Raw genomic sequence first — 20970 nt, 5'->3', positions numbered from 1 at the left:
ATGTGGTCAATGCAAGTAGATGTATTATGTGTCACTCTGGTAGTGTGTCAATGCACTGAGTAAGTCCAGCGCCCAGTAAACAATTCAGGTAAGAGTCGGTAATTGTATCAGTTTTAAGTAGGTCGATGTTAATGTCACCCAAAAATACACACGTCTTGTTTTTGCTTACGCTATTGTAAAAGTTTTCTAACCCGTTTACAAAAGAAACAATATCACTGTCGAAAGTTCTGTATACAGCTAAAATGTTAAACGTTTTATTACAAAGTTTGAATTCCAAAGATAAGCCGAAAACTTGGTTAATGTTTATTTGTGTAACAGTAGCAGATAAACGTTTATTGATAAACACAATGACGCCGTCATTCCTGTTATTTTGTGTGTCTGTCATTGTACAGTCGAACCCGTCAATGTGAGCTATCTCCCCCCCACTCAACCAACACTCCGTTAAAACTATGATATCTAACTTAGTTGAAAGAGACTCTAAATATACTAAAAAATTGTCAAAATTTTTTGAAAAACTTCTAATGTTTGTGTGCAAAATTTTACAACTACCGTCTACTGGCACTTCATTGAAAAAACGATTGCAATCAAAATCACTATCCAGTTCCAAACAGCTATTAAATACGAAGTTTGTGTTTTCATCTCTGTCACCGAACATCATCCAGCAACAGCCCACCTGCGCCATTCTAACAATCCTTATGTAACAATGAACTTAAAATTATACTCTAAAAGAAAAGCAAAAGGCCTTGCTGTATTAATTATTTTACACACATAATAAGTGATTAAAAACAGTAAATTACACATCTTGTACATAGACATCTGTTTAAAATGTAATGAAACTAGACTGTAATGATATTAATTCCAAAAAAATCACGTAAGATAACAAATTATGAAAACAATAATATAAAACATTTAAATGTGAGTGAGAACTATTCTGATATACATCTTAGGTGACATATATAAAACATTATTACTCATAGTAATTAGTACATGTAATTAATATTAGTTGAATTTTGTAATAATATAAAGACAGATTTATAAATGTTCAACTTACTAAAGGTAAATTTTATGTGATTTTCTGTGATTCAATAGTTTCCCAAATTATACGAATTAAATTCTCTATAAAGTTACTTGAGAATATATATATATATATATATATATATATATATATATATATATATATATATATATATATATAATTTCAAAATACATCCTTAAAACTAAGAAATACACACCTCAAACAAACGTCTCTAAACAAAAACAAAAAAAAGATCATACATACATTTAAGATATACGGTACTGAAAATGTATTGTCATCACTTGTCAAATTGGTCCATATCCGCCATCCTCTGGACTCGGATGAGAGATGCATCCTCGGACTGCTTAATGAGGATTTTCCCGTTGACGTATCGAGCGAAATGCAGCTTCTCGTTCCGCTGAAGGTGTCTGGCACGTCCAAGAAGGGTTTTGTTGTAGGCCGTTAGGTGTTCGTTCACGAACATTTTACCCGGTCGTAGGGCCGCTGCTATCTCCGACGTCTCGATGGTCTTCTTCCGCTTCACCGCTGACAGCCAGGTGTCTTTTGCTGTTCTTGTAGTAAATTGCACGATGATCGGCGGATACGAGAGCTTCTTGGAATAAAGGCGAAGCCGATGGGCGATCGAGACGTCATCTCGTCTGTAGGTTACGCCAATGACTCCCGATAGCATCTCCAGACAGGTGTAGACGTCCTCCTCTGCGGTGACAGGTATGCCGATTATCTCCAGGTTGTTGGCGCATGTGTATTGCTCAATGTCTGCGAGTTTCGCGTGGGCTGTGAGAACCTCGCCTAGGAGTCGCACGTTTTCTTGCTCCAGCATGTCACAGCGTTGTACTAGGTGCTGCTGAGACGATTCCATAACGTTAGTTCGTGTCGATATGTCTTCAAGTTGTGCTTTAAATTGCGACAGCTCATTTTGTAAACCAAGTATTTTTTCATCGGTGTTAGAGTTAATTTTAATTTTCAAGTCTTCCAGGGCACTTAGAAACCATGTTCTGTCCTCACTAGAGTCTTTTTCAACAGACGAAACTGACGAAGTACCCTTCACACTTCCACGAACGAGTTTTAGTCTTCGCGATGTTCCGCACGCACGTGTTGTGAAACGACGACTTGCACACGGTACATTTCACGGCCGCGTCACCGGCGGTGGTCAAGGCGTCACACTTCCCACACTTAACACTCATAGTGAAATTTAGAAAATAGAACAAAAATAATTAAGAACGAAATATACAAACTTAGAACAGACCAGACATGTACAGTAATGTAGGCTCTAGGCAGGTCAAGGCAGGCGCTCAGATAAGGCCGGAACGAGATAAGACGTCCTTTCTCCTCGGCGCTCGGACCGCAACTGAAGTGACTGTCGCTCCTTGTTGAAGTGACCATTTCTTTTGGCTTGCTAAACGAAACATAAACAAACTGGTATACAACAATCTGATCAGAACTAATAAAATTTGAAATTAATTAAAAATCTGTTATACTTCTGAAATTTTTATTTAATGGCTACTTTAAAATGACAAATAAAGGCACTTATTATTTATGTCAGGTATCAGGTTTAGTATTTGAGATAGTTTCAATTTACAGTGCAACATTTCATGGGCTTGAGTCATAATGAAATATTTAAGACTGAGAGCAAACACAGTTTCATTTATTCCAATAAAACCAATCAGTAAACTGTCTATAATCTATAATTTTACTAGCACGCCCTTTACGGCTTCGCACGCTGCTGTGTATGATTGACAACTGCACTTACGGTGATCTCACACTGTTCCCAAAAAATGCTAAAATCTGTGATAGGCATTAGAATGTCACCAGGTTTGCACCTTGCCTCCCTCTACTACACGAAGTCTATTATCTCATGAGTGTAATTATGAATATTATCGAGCGCTATTACATACATTGAAAGAAAGTCTTTAAAACTTTGTTTCAATATTTCAATCCTTGGTATCAGACGCCGTCTTAAGAGTAGCTATGGGACATATGTATGGTCCTAAAGATGTTTATGGTTTAATATTTCGTAATATAATTACGTTAAAAATTCGTCTTCCACTAAAATGCACGATTAAGTTGTAACATGTTAAAGCCCGTTTTTTTCTAGGATATTTGGGATTTGCGGTGTCTATTAGAATACAAAGTGTAAACTGAAGCATTACTCATTATCTATTTGGTATGTATAAACATAAGATATTTGTGATAAAACAACATATTTTGGATATTTGGTTTTATTTGTTTAAAGATTATAATGAGTTTTGGTGTTAATTATAGCATAACTTGTTAAAGAGTTATTAAATACGACGTTTTCACTAATTTAAAGACCACAACCTTAAACAGTATTTAAATGTTGTTGGCGGTTTATAAAATTATAAATCGTTAAATATATAAATGGTTTGGGCTCTGTGATTCTGTTATACTAAATTTTTGAACGTCTCTATATTTGTATCTAGTTTTAAGAATTTGTACTGTTGGCTTTTATGAAATCCTCAGTATCATCTATTAAACAACATTCCTCGGTTTTTCTGAAGATGGAGGATTAGCAGACTGTCTGGTAAACTGATCTGGGACAAGCTACCAAAACTAACCTTTTTCAAACCCTTTCCCTCTGATTTATTGATAGTCAATGGCACATGTATTGTATGCAATGGCACATAGGAAATATGGTGGTCTTAATAATAAAAGTGAAAGTGTGTTGTTTGAGAGAAATTGGTAGTATAAATAAATTAACTTCTTTAAAACCAGAGACTCAAGTGCGTGTTTTTTTCAGTTTTCACTTGAAGTTTGATGGTTTTTACTTTACTTTAGATTAGGTGGGTTTAGATTTCGCAAGACCACAATTGAACCACTACCTGTAAAGAGCATACGGTGGTATTCCTGATAAATTTGGCAGTATGCAAGTAATTCACTGGGGATTTTTGAACCTACCCAATGATTATCAATAACGATGCCTTTTGTGTTAAGAGTAAACCGCCTTCTGATGGGATTGGGATATTTTAGGTCAAGTTCACTTTCTCATACAAGAAGTTGAAGTGTCCACATAAATTCTATAGAATAGAAATATAGTAGTCCTGAAAATTACGCAGAGGGATGAGTCTGTGTTAAGATTGGACATTTCAGCGACTATCATTTTGCCAATGAACTCACGTCTTATCTTATCTTCTAACAGCATGAGATTATATACGTAGGCAATTCCACAGATTACACGTGATAACTGGAGGGACTAAACAAATTCAAACTTTAGAGTACATATAGTTTAATATGCGCAGAAATATAAATAGACATCCTTGCACCAACTTCAGGACCGCCATAAGGCCTTTGAACATCTTTTAAAAGCTTGGTGGCATAGCCATTCCAGATTACTGCTAAATGTAAAGAGAATTCCAAGTTATTCAAAATGGGTCATGTAAATTATAACAAATTTTATTTTTACATTCATATATCAGTATTATCCATTAAAAGCTAAAGGAAACAAAACATTACTGAGGTACTCGTACTCCTCACTTCACACCTTTTATTGATTGTGGCAAATCCAATTCATGTTTATTTTCCAATATAAATCAACCGTAATAGAAACTAGTATGAGCCTTTATGCACCATTGTACTGTAACTCTAGACGTTTCAGAATCTGTATCCTAAGAGAAGCAGCCGTCTTTGGTTCTCACTAAGGAATATTCATATTGCACCCATCTTCGCCACGGCAAAACATCAGCGGTAGCGTCTGAGTGGCTTAGGCACTTTGCGTCTCACTAGTGTACACCCCTTTATCGCCTCTGCTATGGATAATAATATCCATGTCCCCTAAATCCAAACCAATAATGAGGGTTGCCACTTTTATACACGTGCCATTACCACGAATTTCGTACTACTTGATGCAGGTTATGTATGATATTAATAACTAATGTTTGCTATATTTATGACAATAAATTAAAAAATATGTTGAAGAACAAAGTATTTATTTGATGGTAATGTAGGAAAAAGTAAATGAATCTTGTGGGACTAAATAATTAAAAACGAATACAATATGTTTTTGTAATTGTGAATTAAAAAATATATAACAGAATCAAAGGGACGATTCTCATTTTTAATAAATCATTTAAATACTTTTAAAAACTGTGATCTTGAAATATTAAAAAACTTCTATTTATTAAGTTTACAAACTGTACTATATTGCCAACGAAAACACATTGAAATCTTTTTAAAAATTGCTAAAATCTGTGATCAAAAACCATACCTTTCCGCATACTGAATGTATAATATAACTAATTTTAATTTTAAGAGACGTGCAAAAACACAGCTGCCGTAAAAAAGATTTAAAAATGTTACGTCATTCTCAGAAGACGTTTTTAACGTTATAATTTTGTAAAATATTCAAACTCAAACCTTTATTTATCACAAAATATGGGGATATTGTCTACTAATGTAAACTATATTAATCATACAAGCAGTATTCGTCGATATAATCTAATTTAATTTCAATGCTAGTATAAAAGTATCTTATTATTAGATCGCAAAAGCTGTCAATTAAGGTTTCCGTTATCATAATCAATCAATAAGCTTGAAAATCAATACAGTTTTATAGTGCAAGGCTGTTATCAGCTGCTCCATTATCACCACTCCACAATACTAACGACTGTGGCCGTATGCATCTGTCTGTTCACTCTTTATTGAATCCCTCCTCTTTCGTTTCATGGGCAATAATGTGGTCCTGTTATTAACAATTTATTTTCAGGATTTTATTGTAGTTTTTTTACATGTTTATTGTTTTATTTAAGTTCTTATCTTATTGATATGTACTTTATTGGTTTCCAGATACAGCTTCACCTCCATACTATACTTGTATAAATCAAATCAAATACGGCGTAGATCCCCAAAACAGAATACCCTAGAAAAGATACAGTGTATATATATATATATATATATATGATTTTTTTTGTAATGTAAGAATGGCATAGTGGACTCTATTTAAGGTGATTGAAAGTTCTTCTCACGTGAGCTCCCTAGGTGACACTGCCTCGATCTGGAGGCCCAGAAACATTCCTATCGGAGTAGTGTTGAGCAGTGGCTGGAGGTAGGAATCATCCGCTATAGCACCCCTGGGATAGTTGAAATGAAAATTTATTGGGAATATCTTTTCTTTATTTAAAAGTAAGCCATTATTGGTGAACCACTCTTTCAGTTTTGTAATTTATGATACAAGGTGATGACATAGTTGAATTCTTAATAGGTGGCATCATCAGTGTATGAAATAAGAGTGCAGTTTGAAATAAATTTTGGAAATTTCATTTACTCGTACATTGATCAGAAACAAAAGTAGCCCTACACACCTCTTTGTAACTCCGTGTTGAACATTGAGACATGTTGCAGAAATGGGTGATCTCTAATGATGATCTTTTACTGGCGATTTCCTATATCTCCAGTAAAAGAGGAGATCCATTCTTTTACTTTACCCTACACACCACAGACTGATAACTTGTTTATCAGATGAGAAAGCGTTAGACAGGTCACATAATACTTCGACGGTACTTAGTAGCTCATCCAAAGCAGTGGTGACCCTACTGAGAAAAGTTTTAAAAGGCGGAATGTATGTTTTTATTCTTTCGGAATCCAAATTGAAAGTAATGACGGCGATAGTTACTTTCTGAGAAATCAGTTAAAAAAATATAGAACAGCCTTTTCAAAAACAAAGAAAATGTAAGGATTAATGGATACAGGTCTATAGCTTTGTAAGGACTTTAATTGCATTTTTTGAAACTTGGAGTGGCAGAAGACAATTTTACTTTGTTGCGAAACACTCCATTTTAAAGGGGTTTATTGAGTGGGTTTGGGGTGGAGCAATAATTAAGGCTCATTCTTTTGGAAAAAAAGGAATACCATTCCGGCCAGCTGCCCGAGTAGACTTTATTTCCGGTATTATTTTCATTATATCGTCTATAAAAATGGGTTCAAAGTTTGAAATATTATATTGTTATATCTCATTGAATTCTTTAAAAGATTTTTGGACGTTTGTGCAAACATTTAATTTGTTGCAAAATTGTTGAAATATTTGTTAAAACGATAAGAAACAACGTAAGAGTCGGTTATAGACAGTCCTCCAGATTAATGGCCGGTCTAGTTGGCTCTTGTTGCAACTCACACTTGATTATATTTCACGCTGTTTTCTGTCTGTTTGTTACATTATTTACGCATTAAATCTTTGTTATGCAATCTCTTTGTGGCACTGAAACATTTATTTAAAACCTTCCTTGTACTCCTTTACATAGGCAATGACATTCGGATCATTTTAACGTTTTGACTACTGGTGAAGATCTCGCCTTCGAACATTCGATATTGTAAACCCACGAGTGACTCAGCCCTTCCCAACTGGCTCAAATTTACTTTTCTTAACCAAAGGAAACGCCAAGTCAAAATAAATACTAAATATATTTAAAAACTTAGTTAAAATTCACATTTGTATTACTTTTAGTGGTTAAACCAAATAAAACACTTCCAGGAATTGTTTCTTAAAATACAAATCAATCTATTTATGTTATTTCTGTTGAAATGTATCTTTATAGAGACAAAAAGGCAGTGTTTAGCTCTTATATTCTTAATAGGCATTGTATCTATAGCGATACACTGCGCTAGGTGATCGGAAACACCACATTCAAAGACTCTTTACTTATGCATGTCGGTTCAAAATTTTGTGGGCGTAAACTGTAAAATTTCAATAAATCTATGAACTGTGTTTATTACTTTTATTGTATAATAGACTAATATTAAAATTATAGATTAAAAGTGTTCTCTTAAGATATTTTAATGTCACACGTTTTAATACGGCATGCAGCTTTTAAAAGAAGCGATTTTAAATGCCTCTTAATTTGGTTAGGTGGCCTGTAAATAGCAAAAACCATAAACTTTAAAGTGTGTTAAAATTTAAGAAGTCTCTCACTAAAACGCAAACTCATCCCCGTAAGCGGTTAGGTTTTAGATGGTACGAGGCCAGATTATAATTTTAATCGTATGTAACAGAAAGGAGTTGTGTTGTTTCAACTAGTGTTCAGCAAAGGTTAATATAGTAGGTATAATCACAAACAATTTAGGTGATTATTCATTAAGGCAATGCAGGTTGCATCGGAGCATACTAATACATTTTTTGGGAGGGATTTTGCGAGCCAGTCACAATGTCTACAGCATGAACTGAGTTTATCTGATCATACAAGCTGGTGTGGCTAAAACAGATTCATTTGATGTTGATGTTGGTGTACTTCGGGTCGATGAAACATGAGAGCGAGAAGTCGAACACTCAGGACTGGGCGAGCAGGGGCTTGATGAGGGTGAGGCGGCTGTAGTCGGGCGAGGTAGTGCCAGCGGCGAGTCCACCATACCGTCCATAGTCTGAGACAACTCAACGGGCTGAAGACCAGACGGACCGGCCACGGACACTCGAATGTTGCCTGGCGTCTTTGAGTTGTAGGGCAGAGATCGTGACTGCATTGTCCAGTTTTCAATTATATTAAACAAATCAATGGTAACATTCCTTATGCACGCCTGATACAAGTGAACACCATTTAAAAGAAACCGCTGTTTCAAGGCTAGATGTAGTATTCTGATGTTGTCTATGTTTTTTCCAAATATTTCAAGTTAGCGTTAAGATTTCTTATATTTTTGTTTTCACGCAAGTAAGAACTGAGATCAAATATTGTAGGCAATGTTGCGATAACAAATCTTGAATCTGGAGAAGATTCTGCCATGCTACTGTAGGGTTGCATAGTTTTTCACGATGTCTAAATTATATTTATTCATACCGTTAGCTCTTGACCTTACTTTGGAATGATTTCTAGGACTGATTTTAAAGATGAAGATAAATTTGTTATTAGGTCCGAATAGTCCATTTTTTCAGCAAGAGGCAGAAACCTGTGAGATGTGAGTATTAGAAGTGCCGATGTTATCAGTGCATTAGCTTTATATAATATAGACACTAGATGCTCTTTATTCCATTTTATATTTATTTGTTTTACTTCTTATAGTTTCAAATTTAGACTATTTATGTTATCAATTAAATATTCAATAATTGTTAGTTTGGTTTTGTTATCTTTAACCAGACTAAGGGCTTTGGATCTAATATCTTCTATGTCAAGTTTTAAATTATTATTTCCTTTGTTAACAGATTTATTTCTTTGGAGTCTGAATGATCAGTTTGAGTAGAGTCTGTCATTTATTATTTAAAAAGAAGTTGGGATACCAATGCAGTTGTCGGGAGGCTGTTGCTTGGCGTGATTATATTAGGGGATGATGAGACAGGAATGAGCGATCTTATAGTAACCGGGTGTTTCCCTGAGTGAGAGTTCTTGCGGCTTATCAGCTCGGTATAGTCTGAATTTGTACCTACTGATGCCGAGCAGTCTTTGCCCAAGCATCTCCAAGTAGCTTTTTCGCTTACCAATGTTCTATCCAATCTGTATTTATATTTGTCCAAAATAATGTAAGGTTTGCTGTGTTTTGTTTCTTCTAATTGGATGGCGATATTATAACCTGAAAATAAATTACTGGAAGTCGCCTCCGTAGAATTAAAGATGCAGTTGTCGAATACGGCTGGGTTTCGCGTTCAGATTCTTCGCTGTAACAGTAGCAGCGGCAGGTGGTGAGGGAAACTCCGCGTGGTGCGTGAAGTGTTCAGTTTCTGAAAGCAGTTGGTTAATCTAGGGTTGAAGTGAGCATGCACCAATCTTGAAAGCAACGAAAAGACCCTCGCTATATGTTCTTGAAAAGCTAACCTAATTCTGTGAGAAGTGACTCTGTAATAGGTTTTATGATCATCCACTGCCGTTCAATGTATATACATTTCAACAATAAATCCATGCATAGAAATAAAAAAAATTAATAATTCAGACACAATAACAACATTAATTCATCCAAGTAGGTACAGACCTACCATATATTTATTTAACATATAACAGCACGAGTACCTAAGTACCGTAGGTACTCACATGGCGGTTTCAACCAGCCCCCCCCCATAACTTGTGGAGGGCCGCAAATATATATTGAATACCGGGGTTGGAAATACGGATAGAGCATTGAAAACATTTTCTTACATTAATGAATGCAATGGCGCTTTCATATGGTATTCATATTTGAACTCAGGAGATTATGGGTTTAAGTCTGCAACTGAAATGTACCTACCAATCGAACAGCTAAAACCGCAGTGGGCGAAGCCGCAACGAGCATCCTAGTATAGTATAAACTTAGTGAACTGTGACTGTTTATCGTACAAGGAGGGTAAAGAACACAAGTATATGTATGTGTATGGTTCGTGTTATTATTGATAATTCAGTAGTAGGTTTACATGTTCTGTATTGAGACTTATTTGGACATACATTTTTAAAACTACACTATGAATTCTCGATTGTACAATAAATATCACAGTACGAGTGATAACGTAATGCATTCTTGGGAAGCTATGAAATATTTGGATTATAAAAACGCAGTAATACAATTTGATATTACGGTAAAACAAACGTGATGGACACTTATTTTTTACACGGCTCAGGTAATTACCTACTTTTTGTATAAGTGTGGTGATTTTTCGTTAGAAATGCCTCACTCACGGTGCTAAATTCCTCTATTTGTGTCCTATAGTATTAATTTTGCATTATATAATAGTTATAAGGCCAAGAAAGGCTTGTAAATATTAATCATAATAAATAAAAATATAGTAAATAATAAAAGTAATTAAGTTCTTATCTTCTGTTTTTGATGCTTGAAGCCAGTTGAACGTGCTTAACTCTTCTGGTGAAGCCATTTCTTTTATTAATTATTGGCTAGCCTTACAGCTAATTAATTTGTGGTTAGTTTATTCATGTTCGTTGTCAAGGACTTAGTGGTTAACATTCGTGGCAACTTTCATTTTGTGGTCAATATTCAAATTGAACACTTCGAGATACCAGCTTACATTATCATCGGCATGCAGAGGAGTTAAGTTAGAGGTAGCACTTTATTTAGAAATATATCATTGAACATTTTAAGTGTTATGGATTTAGCTATGGGTTTACTTTTAAAGGCTACGTACATCAACTTAGTCAGCGACATTCTATACAGAAAATTGTAATTTTTTAATACCTGAAAGTGATACAACGAATGACTGTCACCTCTGAAGGCTGAAATGTATTTACTGGCGTACAAAACCCTGTAGTTTTGTGTAACATATTCTACTCTAATATTGGATTAATGTTGTCTATTTTCCCACCATAAAATTTTGCACGTGTAAAGGCAAGTTAATGTAAGATATTTTATCACTCTCCCACACTAAATTCAAAACCAGTAGGTCATTAATTATTATTGGCAAGCCAACTGTACGCGTTCATCGTTATTAATTTGTTCAGTTAATAATTATTCATTTGTTTTAAAAAAGAAATTGTTTATATTTATTAAAAGTGAATAGTATTTAATAAACCTACCATTGATAAGAACTGCAACATACTCGTTAAGCTTATATTTTAAGGGCATCTTATAATAAATTCTACTGATTTATAAAATGTCTTCTCCGGTGTGATTAATGAGTGCAAATTTGTCACTCAAAGCAACAATCGCTAAATTTTATGTACTTCCGTCGTACATGCTTATTTTATTTTAGAAGATCATAAAATAAGTAACAATTGATAAGCCACCAATGTAACCGTAATCCTGTTAAAGATAAACAGTAAAGGTTTCTTTTATTTAACCTATATTTTCCTTTTTAATACCTATGAGCATATATTTTATCTGTATATGGCGTTAAAATAAGGTGATTGAAGCTGTATGTTAAGCATATTATGTTAGAATAAAATATATTTTATAGGTTATTGCAAATAAATAATAGTTAAAAATGACAAAATATTAATCAATCAGTTGGCATAGTTATCCAGAATTGTAATCGACTGTTCAATTTGATACATTTAAGATCATGAAAGAAATAAAAAGAAACATCCTGCCATCTCACATGTATAAGTCAATTATATTTTTACTTTTGGAAATAAAAGAATACTGGGCGATAAGTACTAAATACTAATAGTTTTTTATAGCTTGTTACTAATGAAAACCTAAATATATGATTCAAATCAATTTATATATACTACAAGAATCTAGGGAGTAGAATATTGCAACACTGAACCAAAGAATAAAAGCATCATAATATTCCAGTATGATGACATTGCTGAAGTGAACGTTACTAAAAACAGGCTTTAATGTAACACCAAGTTGTTTATGTTATGCATTGGCTCAGTGTAAGCGTATTCAATTTAACAGACACAAATTTTAAATGCAGTAACATTTCTTCGATATACGTTTCAATTATGAAAATCACATTGCTCGCTAATATTGCTAATACATTTGAGTAATGTTTGAATTTTGCTGAAATTAAGGTGGATTTGACATTTTCAAAACAAATTTTAAATTATTCTTTGGTTCCATGAAAGTGACCTGGTAAGTCGATACAGCTCTAATATTTATGACCATACAATTGAATTTTAGTGGCGGAAAGTTTTCAGTAAAACAACAAAAGGTTTGTTCATACTTCAAACAGCACTAATCATTATTATATTCTGTTTCACAAAATTGCATAAGACGATCTCGGAATTACCCGTGATCGCCAGGTCAGCTTTCTGGTCGTCTACACTCGTGATAGGTCTATGAAATCTTTCGCAATACTTAGCCGATGAACTTACGGTAAGTTGTTAACGTCTAAATTGCACTCACACTCCCAATGCTACTTGTCCCCATTATCTTACAGAATGTCCACAGTACGCACTCTCCAATGTCCATTGTTCAGTTAAATAATGCTCTAGTGTGATAAATTTAATTATTATGACATTTGTCGCTTGTCTGACTATCTCTGTTTTTATCTTTCAATAAACTTCGTGATACAGTTTGATCAATTAAGTGTTTATTTGTTTATGGTTGTTACGTTTCTAGTTCACTGTTTTTGTTTGTTGATTTAAGAATAAATATTTTTACTATTACATTTTCATCGGTATTTAGTAAAAGCAGTTTCCATCAAAGTACAATGTATTTATTGAATTTTAAATACTTTTCATTCACCCACCATTTATCTTGACAACATAATATAGTAGTACATTTTCTTAGTGTTCTTGTTGAAAAGTGTCAAATGATCGGCCAGTAAATAATCATGACAGAAAGCTTTAAATGTGTAACCTTAAATTATAGACACACAGTAAATGAAACATTAAAGACAAAATAAATCTACAATCTATTAGTAAAAAAGTTATAAAATAGGTTTAATTAATTAAAATTCAATGGAGTTGCTCTTCTTCCAACTTGCGACGTATATTTCACCTCCTGGTTGACATTAGTTATGTTACAGGAACTCCCCTATAGAATAAAATACGTTTGGCATTACATTTTACTTCATTGGTGATGAATTGTATTGTTTTTAGTGCAAATTTGACACTCATCTGAATTGGGATATGGCTGGGATCTGTAGCTTGTGTTGAGAAACTCAGTAGTTTTCTCCGGCACTTGTATAATAATTGTGAACATCCCTGTCACTTGTCGCTATTATTACGCAATGGAATGACAGGTCACGACCGTATAAAGCACACACAGCGCTGGAGATGTAAGTAATTTGAGATGCTACGTGACTCTCGGGAAGTTACATTACTGATTATGCGAAAGGATGTTTTTGTACTAAGAATAAATAATCTTTTAATTTAAGAATGGTGAAATAGTTTTAGCGCATTTAGTTCATTACGTGATCCCTATTATATAGATAATTAGTAGAAGTAAATTTTGAGTGTCATAAAGCAAATAAGCGAAAAAGAAAAGTGTTCCAAAATATAAGTAAACAGTGGCGTCAATAAAAAGTTATGGGGGTATAATAAAAAGTAGGCATAATATTTGAAGTATGACCTGTACATATATTTTTGAAACTCGTAACGAAAATGTAAATAAAGGAATGTATCTTGTTACAGGTGAAGGCAACATGAAGACGATAGATCACAAAGGAGTAAGTATTGAATTTATATTTGAAAATTCATCTACAACAGTTAGGTGCTATGCCTTATAACGAGGGACATTTTTCTGATACCACCTTAGATTTTCTAACTGAATTTTCATCTAATTAGTGATTGAGTTTTAAATGTTTTATTAATTGTTTAACAAAAATGTTTTTCTGTTGTTGAATTTGCAACACTAAAACACTAATGCATGTAAAATCATGTAAAAATCATCATATAATTATAAAAAATATTCATATTGGTTATTGAAATGTTGGTTACATAACAAATAGGTAATCCAATATGCGAAAGTAATTATCCTTATCAATGAATATGTTAACTGTAATGAGTTTGGGTTTGGGTAAGTGATTCCTAATGTTTATTATTTTATTTAATTTTCTATACAGGAAATAGTAAATCCAAACGTATAAGAGTATTTGCTTCAAGAAGAGTTTCTTCTTACGGGTTCTGGTATTAATAAGACCATGAGTTTTTATTACACTCCTGATGTAACACGGAGGAGTTATTGATTGCTAAGTCTAAATAAATTGTATTTAAGATTTACTCACAAACTGTAAAACCCATGTGAACCACCAGTTTAGAAATTTTGTCCTGAGAATAGTTTAGGTAATAAATGAGAATGAAAGCACAGACAGCAAGACGGACAGACAGGCAGATTTCCCGATATTTTGTCTCAAAATTAAGAGTAGTCTACTCTGGATAAAGAGTAACCTATGTACCAAGTTTCAAAACTCTTTGACTTTTTGTATCGATAGTTATCACACATATGATCATACGGATGAACGGTTATTAGTACAGACAAGGACCAAATTTCTAGAAAGCCTTGCCGGGCTCTTAATGATACATAAACTAATTCCAATTTAAATCATTACAACATACTAGCTATAACTAGAAGTGATTATTAAGTTGTTATACAGTCATGTCGTATATGTATGCAAGATTAGACTACCTTACGGTGGTATTTTATTATTTGGAATATTTACATTTTCCGTGCACTGTTTTGCAGTAATTTTACTTATAGTTGAAAATAACGTATTATCTACCCGACTAAAGTATATTTTTAGTAAAATACGTTATGTTTAATAACTGTATATGGTAAAGATAAAGCGAAACATCAGCGTAAGTACACGAAACAGAAAAATAATTAATGTTTTCCCATTTAAATTTACAACATATTGTAAACTAAATTATATTTTTGAAACTTTTATTGATCTAGAAACGTAGGTAGTGGTAATACGATTTGGAACATGTAAAAAACAAAGTACGCTAAGTTCGCGACGTAATTGGTTTCGGTAGATCAGAGTTGAGTAAGGGTGATTTAAGCTGTAAGGTGGTAACATGCAATTTAACGGTGTATTAAACTCTACGTTCTTGACACTAATATTGTATAATAATGTTATTTTGTAGCGAAATTACTTCGCTCCCTTACATTTTGCATTAATTTCATGAATTATCTTTTATACAAATAGGAATATTAATGAATTTAAAATTTACTATAAATGAAACCACTATAAAATCTGACAGATTAAAAAGTTTTTCATGTTATGAGCTTTTGATGTGTGAATATATAAACGACTGATCAAATTTTATTACTAAGTAATAATATTGTTTTAATAAAGCCTTGGTTTAGATTAGTTATTTTAACGTTCAGGAGTATTTGTTGAATTTAATATTTTACAATTGATATTTAATATTTGAATAAATCATTAAAATGAATAATGGCGACCTGTTATTTAATGCAAGGAAAGCTTTACCGACGGAGAACTGTAGATAAGATTTTTTCGAGCATTTAATAAAAGTAATATGTTTATATATTCTGAAATAAGTGAACGGGGGATTCAATTTCAAAGTAACGTGTTGTTTAATTCTTTAATCTTGTATCATATTTATATATATTTACTGTATTAAATTTTATACTACTTTTAAAAACGCAACCGACTGACAAATTTTTATGTAATTCACATTTATTTCTGCATTATTGTTTGCTGATATTTTTCTTTATTAATAATATTTTATTTAACTCGAGTGATATGTCTTCAAACAGATTTATTCCATCAAATATATTTAATCTGAAACCCCTTTAATGTTTATATTTTCGTAAAATATTACAATCCTATTTGTTTTGTTATAATTCGTTGTAAATTGAACTAAATACATTGAATAATGTAGTAATAAAGGACCGAAAAATAATGTTTCTTTATTCTAAAATACAATATAATTATTAATTTGTACAGAATAGACACCTATTCTGTATGTGTTTCCAACATTTTGTTCATTTCAACAAATACATTGATACGTTTGTCAGAGGGGAAACATAAACACTTGAGGGCAATCGTGTATTGTCAGCATTTCTTTCCTCCATACCTTCTTTACCCTACAATTAATGTAACATACTTCGGGGGTGTATAAAGTTCGTTTTAAGCTGTATTTGTACGTGTTTATAGTTTATAGATATTGAAATATTTGGATGTAAGTGCGGCTTCATTCGAAGCGATTCCAACCGTAGAACTCACCTTGTACATTGTTACGTTGTTGTCGTCCTCTTCCCTAAGATCGCTTAAAACTGTGATATTCATTAGAATAATTCAACATTTTATGACCCCAGACCCTCTTTAATGCACGAGGTCCATTATATAATAATTTCCTATACGAGTATTATCAATATCGAGCACCGTTATATTCATCATTGTGCTCAAATATTTAAATCTATCTATCCATATTTCAAGCTATATATCTAATATTTACGACGTGTTCCTCACGGGTTCTCGCGATCTGTTATGACATCATATAAACAACACAGTAAGAGTACCTGTGGAGCTCATGGGAACCTATTTTTATTTAAATGATTTAATACGTGTCTATATGATGAAAATTGAGCTTAATATCTCCATTTTCTAAAATTTTTAGCAAGAGTATCAATATATTGCTCCAGTAGTTTTATGAGGTCTCTAACTTGGCAAGATACCAGCATGATAGCATACAGCTCAAGAATTTTGTTAGATGTGCTAGAGATAAAGGCTTCTTCCTCATGTACTGCCTCTCTGTGCATCGTCCTAAGTGTTCAATAAATTGGAAAAATCCTCGTTCCAGGTAAATATTACGAAAAGATCCGGTTAACCAAAATGATGCACGTAAATCTAGCATGTTGTATTTTTTTATACTTAAAGCGGAATCCTTCATTAAAAATCTATGGAAACACAACCATCTTGCCAAGCTCTGATAAATCAGTGTATTTATTTCATGGCGTCTTTCAGGTGTAAATATTACTCACTTATCTTTTTTATTTTAGGGAATAAACTCTGTCACTAATCTCGATTTTCGATACATATAAACCAAAAAATGATTTAATAGGATACGGAACAGCAGTAGGCATCACTTTTCACCATATCACATCATTATCCTTGTAACTTCAGGAGTCGACTGCAGATTGCTTTGGTACGTACTACTGATGAATATTGATATAGTTCTCATCCTACCTATATCAGAACATTAGATGATGCTACTGAGTTTTATAGGATAGGTGAGTCTTACTGATTTCCACCACTTCATCACCTGTGCAATGGTTAACGTTGCCCTCAAAATTCAAAGCAAAAAAGAGGATTGCAACATGTGCTATCACCTAGAACCTATACTACTTAATGAGAGATCTTTATATACAAATAATTTGCTACTGGATAGAGATTAACTGAAAATTTCATTGCGTTACAAAAGAAATTATGTTAAGAAAAAAAGAATCATGAGCAAACATAGAACACCTATAAAACAATAGTTACATTTTATTAAAAACAGAAAAATTTTAATTAAAACTGTCTTATAGAGAAGCTACGAAAAGAGTGTCATAAAGATGGTAATAGGAAAAACAAAAGTGAGAAAAATAACATATCGTAATGCAGTCAAACAGTATGATATCTGAATACTCTGATAAAGGCCATGACAGCTAGACCTGGGTGGGGGGATCTGTATCTGGAAAGTAATAAAGTATAAGTCGAGAAAATAAGAGCGAATAAATAAGAACTTAAACTAAACAATAGCTTTCAAAGTAAATTGTATGAAATGAATAGTAAACTCATTGGAGGTGTCACCTGCAGTGTTGTGATGTTATTCACAGCAGTATTGCTTGTGAAAAGTGATAGGACGGGAGTACAATAAAGGGGGCAGCTGATAACAGCCGTAAACCGGACCTTGAGTTCTATTTATCAGTGATTGCAGACATGCACTTGGATGTTATATTGGCGGTCAAGTCTGATATATATCCATTTCTAATAAAACCATATTTAATTTGGTGTTTCAAACACCAATAGCACATTTCAATAAATATAACATTTCAAGTTCGGTTTGGAAACAATTTACATTTTTCTCTTCTAGCCCAAAGGTTCTCCTTGTAACCCCAATGGTAAACAGAAAGCTTTATAATTTTAGTGTCGGTGACTAATATTTACAAAACTTCGCAATGAGTTGATATGTTGTGTTATAAGTTGGTATGTTGGTACTCACTTTGGAGTACCATACATCATCTGTCCATAATCTTCTTGAAGATGATCCGGACAGGAGATTTGAGGTTCTCGTATCATTGAGGTTCATGAGCTGGATCCTAATTGGCATACTCAAAATGTTTTTTCAGACGAGACCACTTTCTACCACAATGCTGTTGTAAATAGGCATAATTGTAATTATTACAACACCATTAATCCACACATTCTTGAACAGACTCTACTCAAATCAAAAGGAATTACTGTTTGGGTAGCAGTCAGTTGTAATGGGGTGCTATCTTACGACATTTCAGACAGTACACTGACTGGGAATAGGTATGAACAGGTTTTAAATGAACAAGTCTTGCCTTATTTTACGGTTCAAGAAATGAATCAAGCAAATCTTCCAACAAGATGGCACTCCTCCTCATTTCGCAAATCCTGTCAAGCGATTACTAAATGAAGCCTTCAAGGCCGTTGGATTGGACGTGGAAGTGACTTTTTAGGTTGGCCACCCCGATCCCCAGATTTAACTGTGTGTGATTTTTTCTATGGGGTTACTAAAAGAAAAAAGTTTTTACTCGTATCATCAATAATGATGAGGACTAGAAACAATCAATTGAAGAGGAACTTCTACAGATGCCGCAAATTTCTTTGTAAGAGCTTAAGATTAATTTGTTAAGCGCTGTTATCAGTGTATCGCTGTGGATGGATTACAGTTCGAATAATTGTAGACTGAGATTGTAGGTTTTTCAATTGGCTATGTTATAAAACCAAAAATACTGTTTTTTCTTACTGTTTTTAAATTATAGTTTTTCAAAATGCCACAATTTTGTTTCAACAATTTCTAGAGAGCTGAAATTCTCACATAATACTTTTAAACCCTCTTTAATGAACTGTGTAGAGTTTGAAAATGTTTGGTACATAACTGGGCAAGTAATATGTAATCAAATCCTTAAATCTCTTCGTGGGACACCCGTTACATAAAAGAAAATTGCCAAGTCATAACTGATGTAAGAGTTATCATAGGACAAGGTCATTTATACGCGAATGAAATGTATTGAATTTATTTTATAAATAATCATTATGGTTTTTAAACAATATCTCATTGAATACTGAGATTAAAAAGTTAGTAACAGGTAAAAACACAGAAGACTTCTTGCTGGCGTCGAAGTTTTTCAGATCGCTTTGTCGCTCTAATGGAAGGTTGCACTCCAACCTCTTTGTGGTGTAAGATTGGCTTTTATGTAATTTTCTAGAATGAAAGACACTCCCTTAGAAGGCAACAAACTCGCCGGGCCGGCTTTACGTGTTTTGAAATCAATATCCATCATATATATATATAGTCATGAATTTCAGTTATAACATAATATATTGTGTTGAATATTAGTACAAAGTAAAACAATGCAATAACTGTAACAAACTATGATATTTAATTTTACTTCAGTTAATTTTTAAACATTTATATTTCAGTTAATTTACAGTACAATACTGTTGGAAAATTCATAATTATACCATTATGTTCTGGAATAATATTACATTTGTCTTACAAAAATATTTAATAAAGCACACTAAACAACTTGTGCAATAGAATTTAATTTAACATTTTGTAGCTGTAATTACATCAAATAGGTAGTTTTTATTTGGTCTAACTGTTGCTCGCTACTTGCAGAGTCGCTTAAACCACAGGAAGGACTCGCTCCAGGTTCAGGAATGCGTCGACATCACACCCTCGGAGGATCGTGTCCTCACTGGTTTCACGGGCTACCCCTTTGCTGTTGTCCTGAGACTCAGAGTTCTCCAGGTAACTTTCATTATTTTATAATTTAGTAAAATGTACCCGTAACAGACAATTTGGATAAGCACAACCATTACAGACTGGCATAGCCAAACTATTTAATAAACTTATAAATACACATTTCCAGTAATTTCGTAAAATTCCTCATCGTGTAATTAAATTGGTTTCGTACTTCTTATCGAACATATTTACCAGTATAAAATACCAATATAGAATATAAATACGTATTAGAAGTCAATGAAACGATATAAAACGCCATTTAAAATGGAAAATTTTGTATTTTGAAGTAGACATTATTCAAATACTGAAAAAGCTAATTGAGCGGAAAGCTTTATTTGTACGTATATAGATATTTATTTCAAATTCAAGTCTAAATGTTTTTGAATATGTTTAGCTTGATATTTTATAAAGTTTGTTCTCATATGATGAATGTGTACATAAAAAATGAGTATATTGTAAATGTTTAAATATATTTTCTTCTAAAAAGCATAACAATTCAATATGACCTTACATCAATACTAAAAAAACTAAAATATATGTGACACTTGCATGAAACACCGATAGTAAAATTACGGCTAAAGTCGGGTAACGGCTGTTGTAAAAATTGCTATATCATTATAATGTGTCTGATTGCAAAAGGTCCATCATATAATCTCCAATACAGACAATATAGTCATAGTACTTTTCAGT

At 33.1% G+C, this 20970-nt stretch overlaps 1 protein-coding gene across 1 annotated transcript in view; it reads left to right on the top strand.

The window, feature by feature from the left end:
* Positions 1-20970, top strand: part of LOC124368994 — a 130552-nt gene that overhangs the window by 87401 nt on the left and 22181 nt on the right. The window contains exons 3-4 of the mRNA XM_046826591.1: positions 13969-14003; positions 20155-20286. Coding sequence (XP_046682547.1) covers positions 13980-14003; positions 20155-20286 — 156 coding nt within the window. The 5' untranslated portion in view covers positions 13969-13979. The remainder of the gene's footprint in view (positions 1-13968; positions 14004-20154; positions 20287-20970) is intronic.

This window comes from Homalodisca vitripennis, chromosome X (assembly GCF_021130785.1).
Source record: "Homalodisca vitripennis isolate AUS2020 chromosome X, UT_GWSS_2.1, whole genome shotgun sequence".
NCBI lineage: Eukaryota > Metazoa > Arthropoda > Insecta > Hemiptera > Cicadellidae > Homalodisca > Homalodisca vitripennis.
The sequence above is the reverse complement of the archived record's forward strand: the minus strand, read 5'-3'. Positions and strand labels throughout refer to the sequence as shown.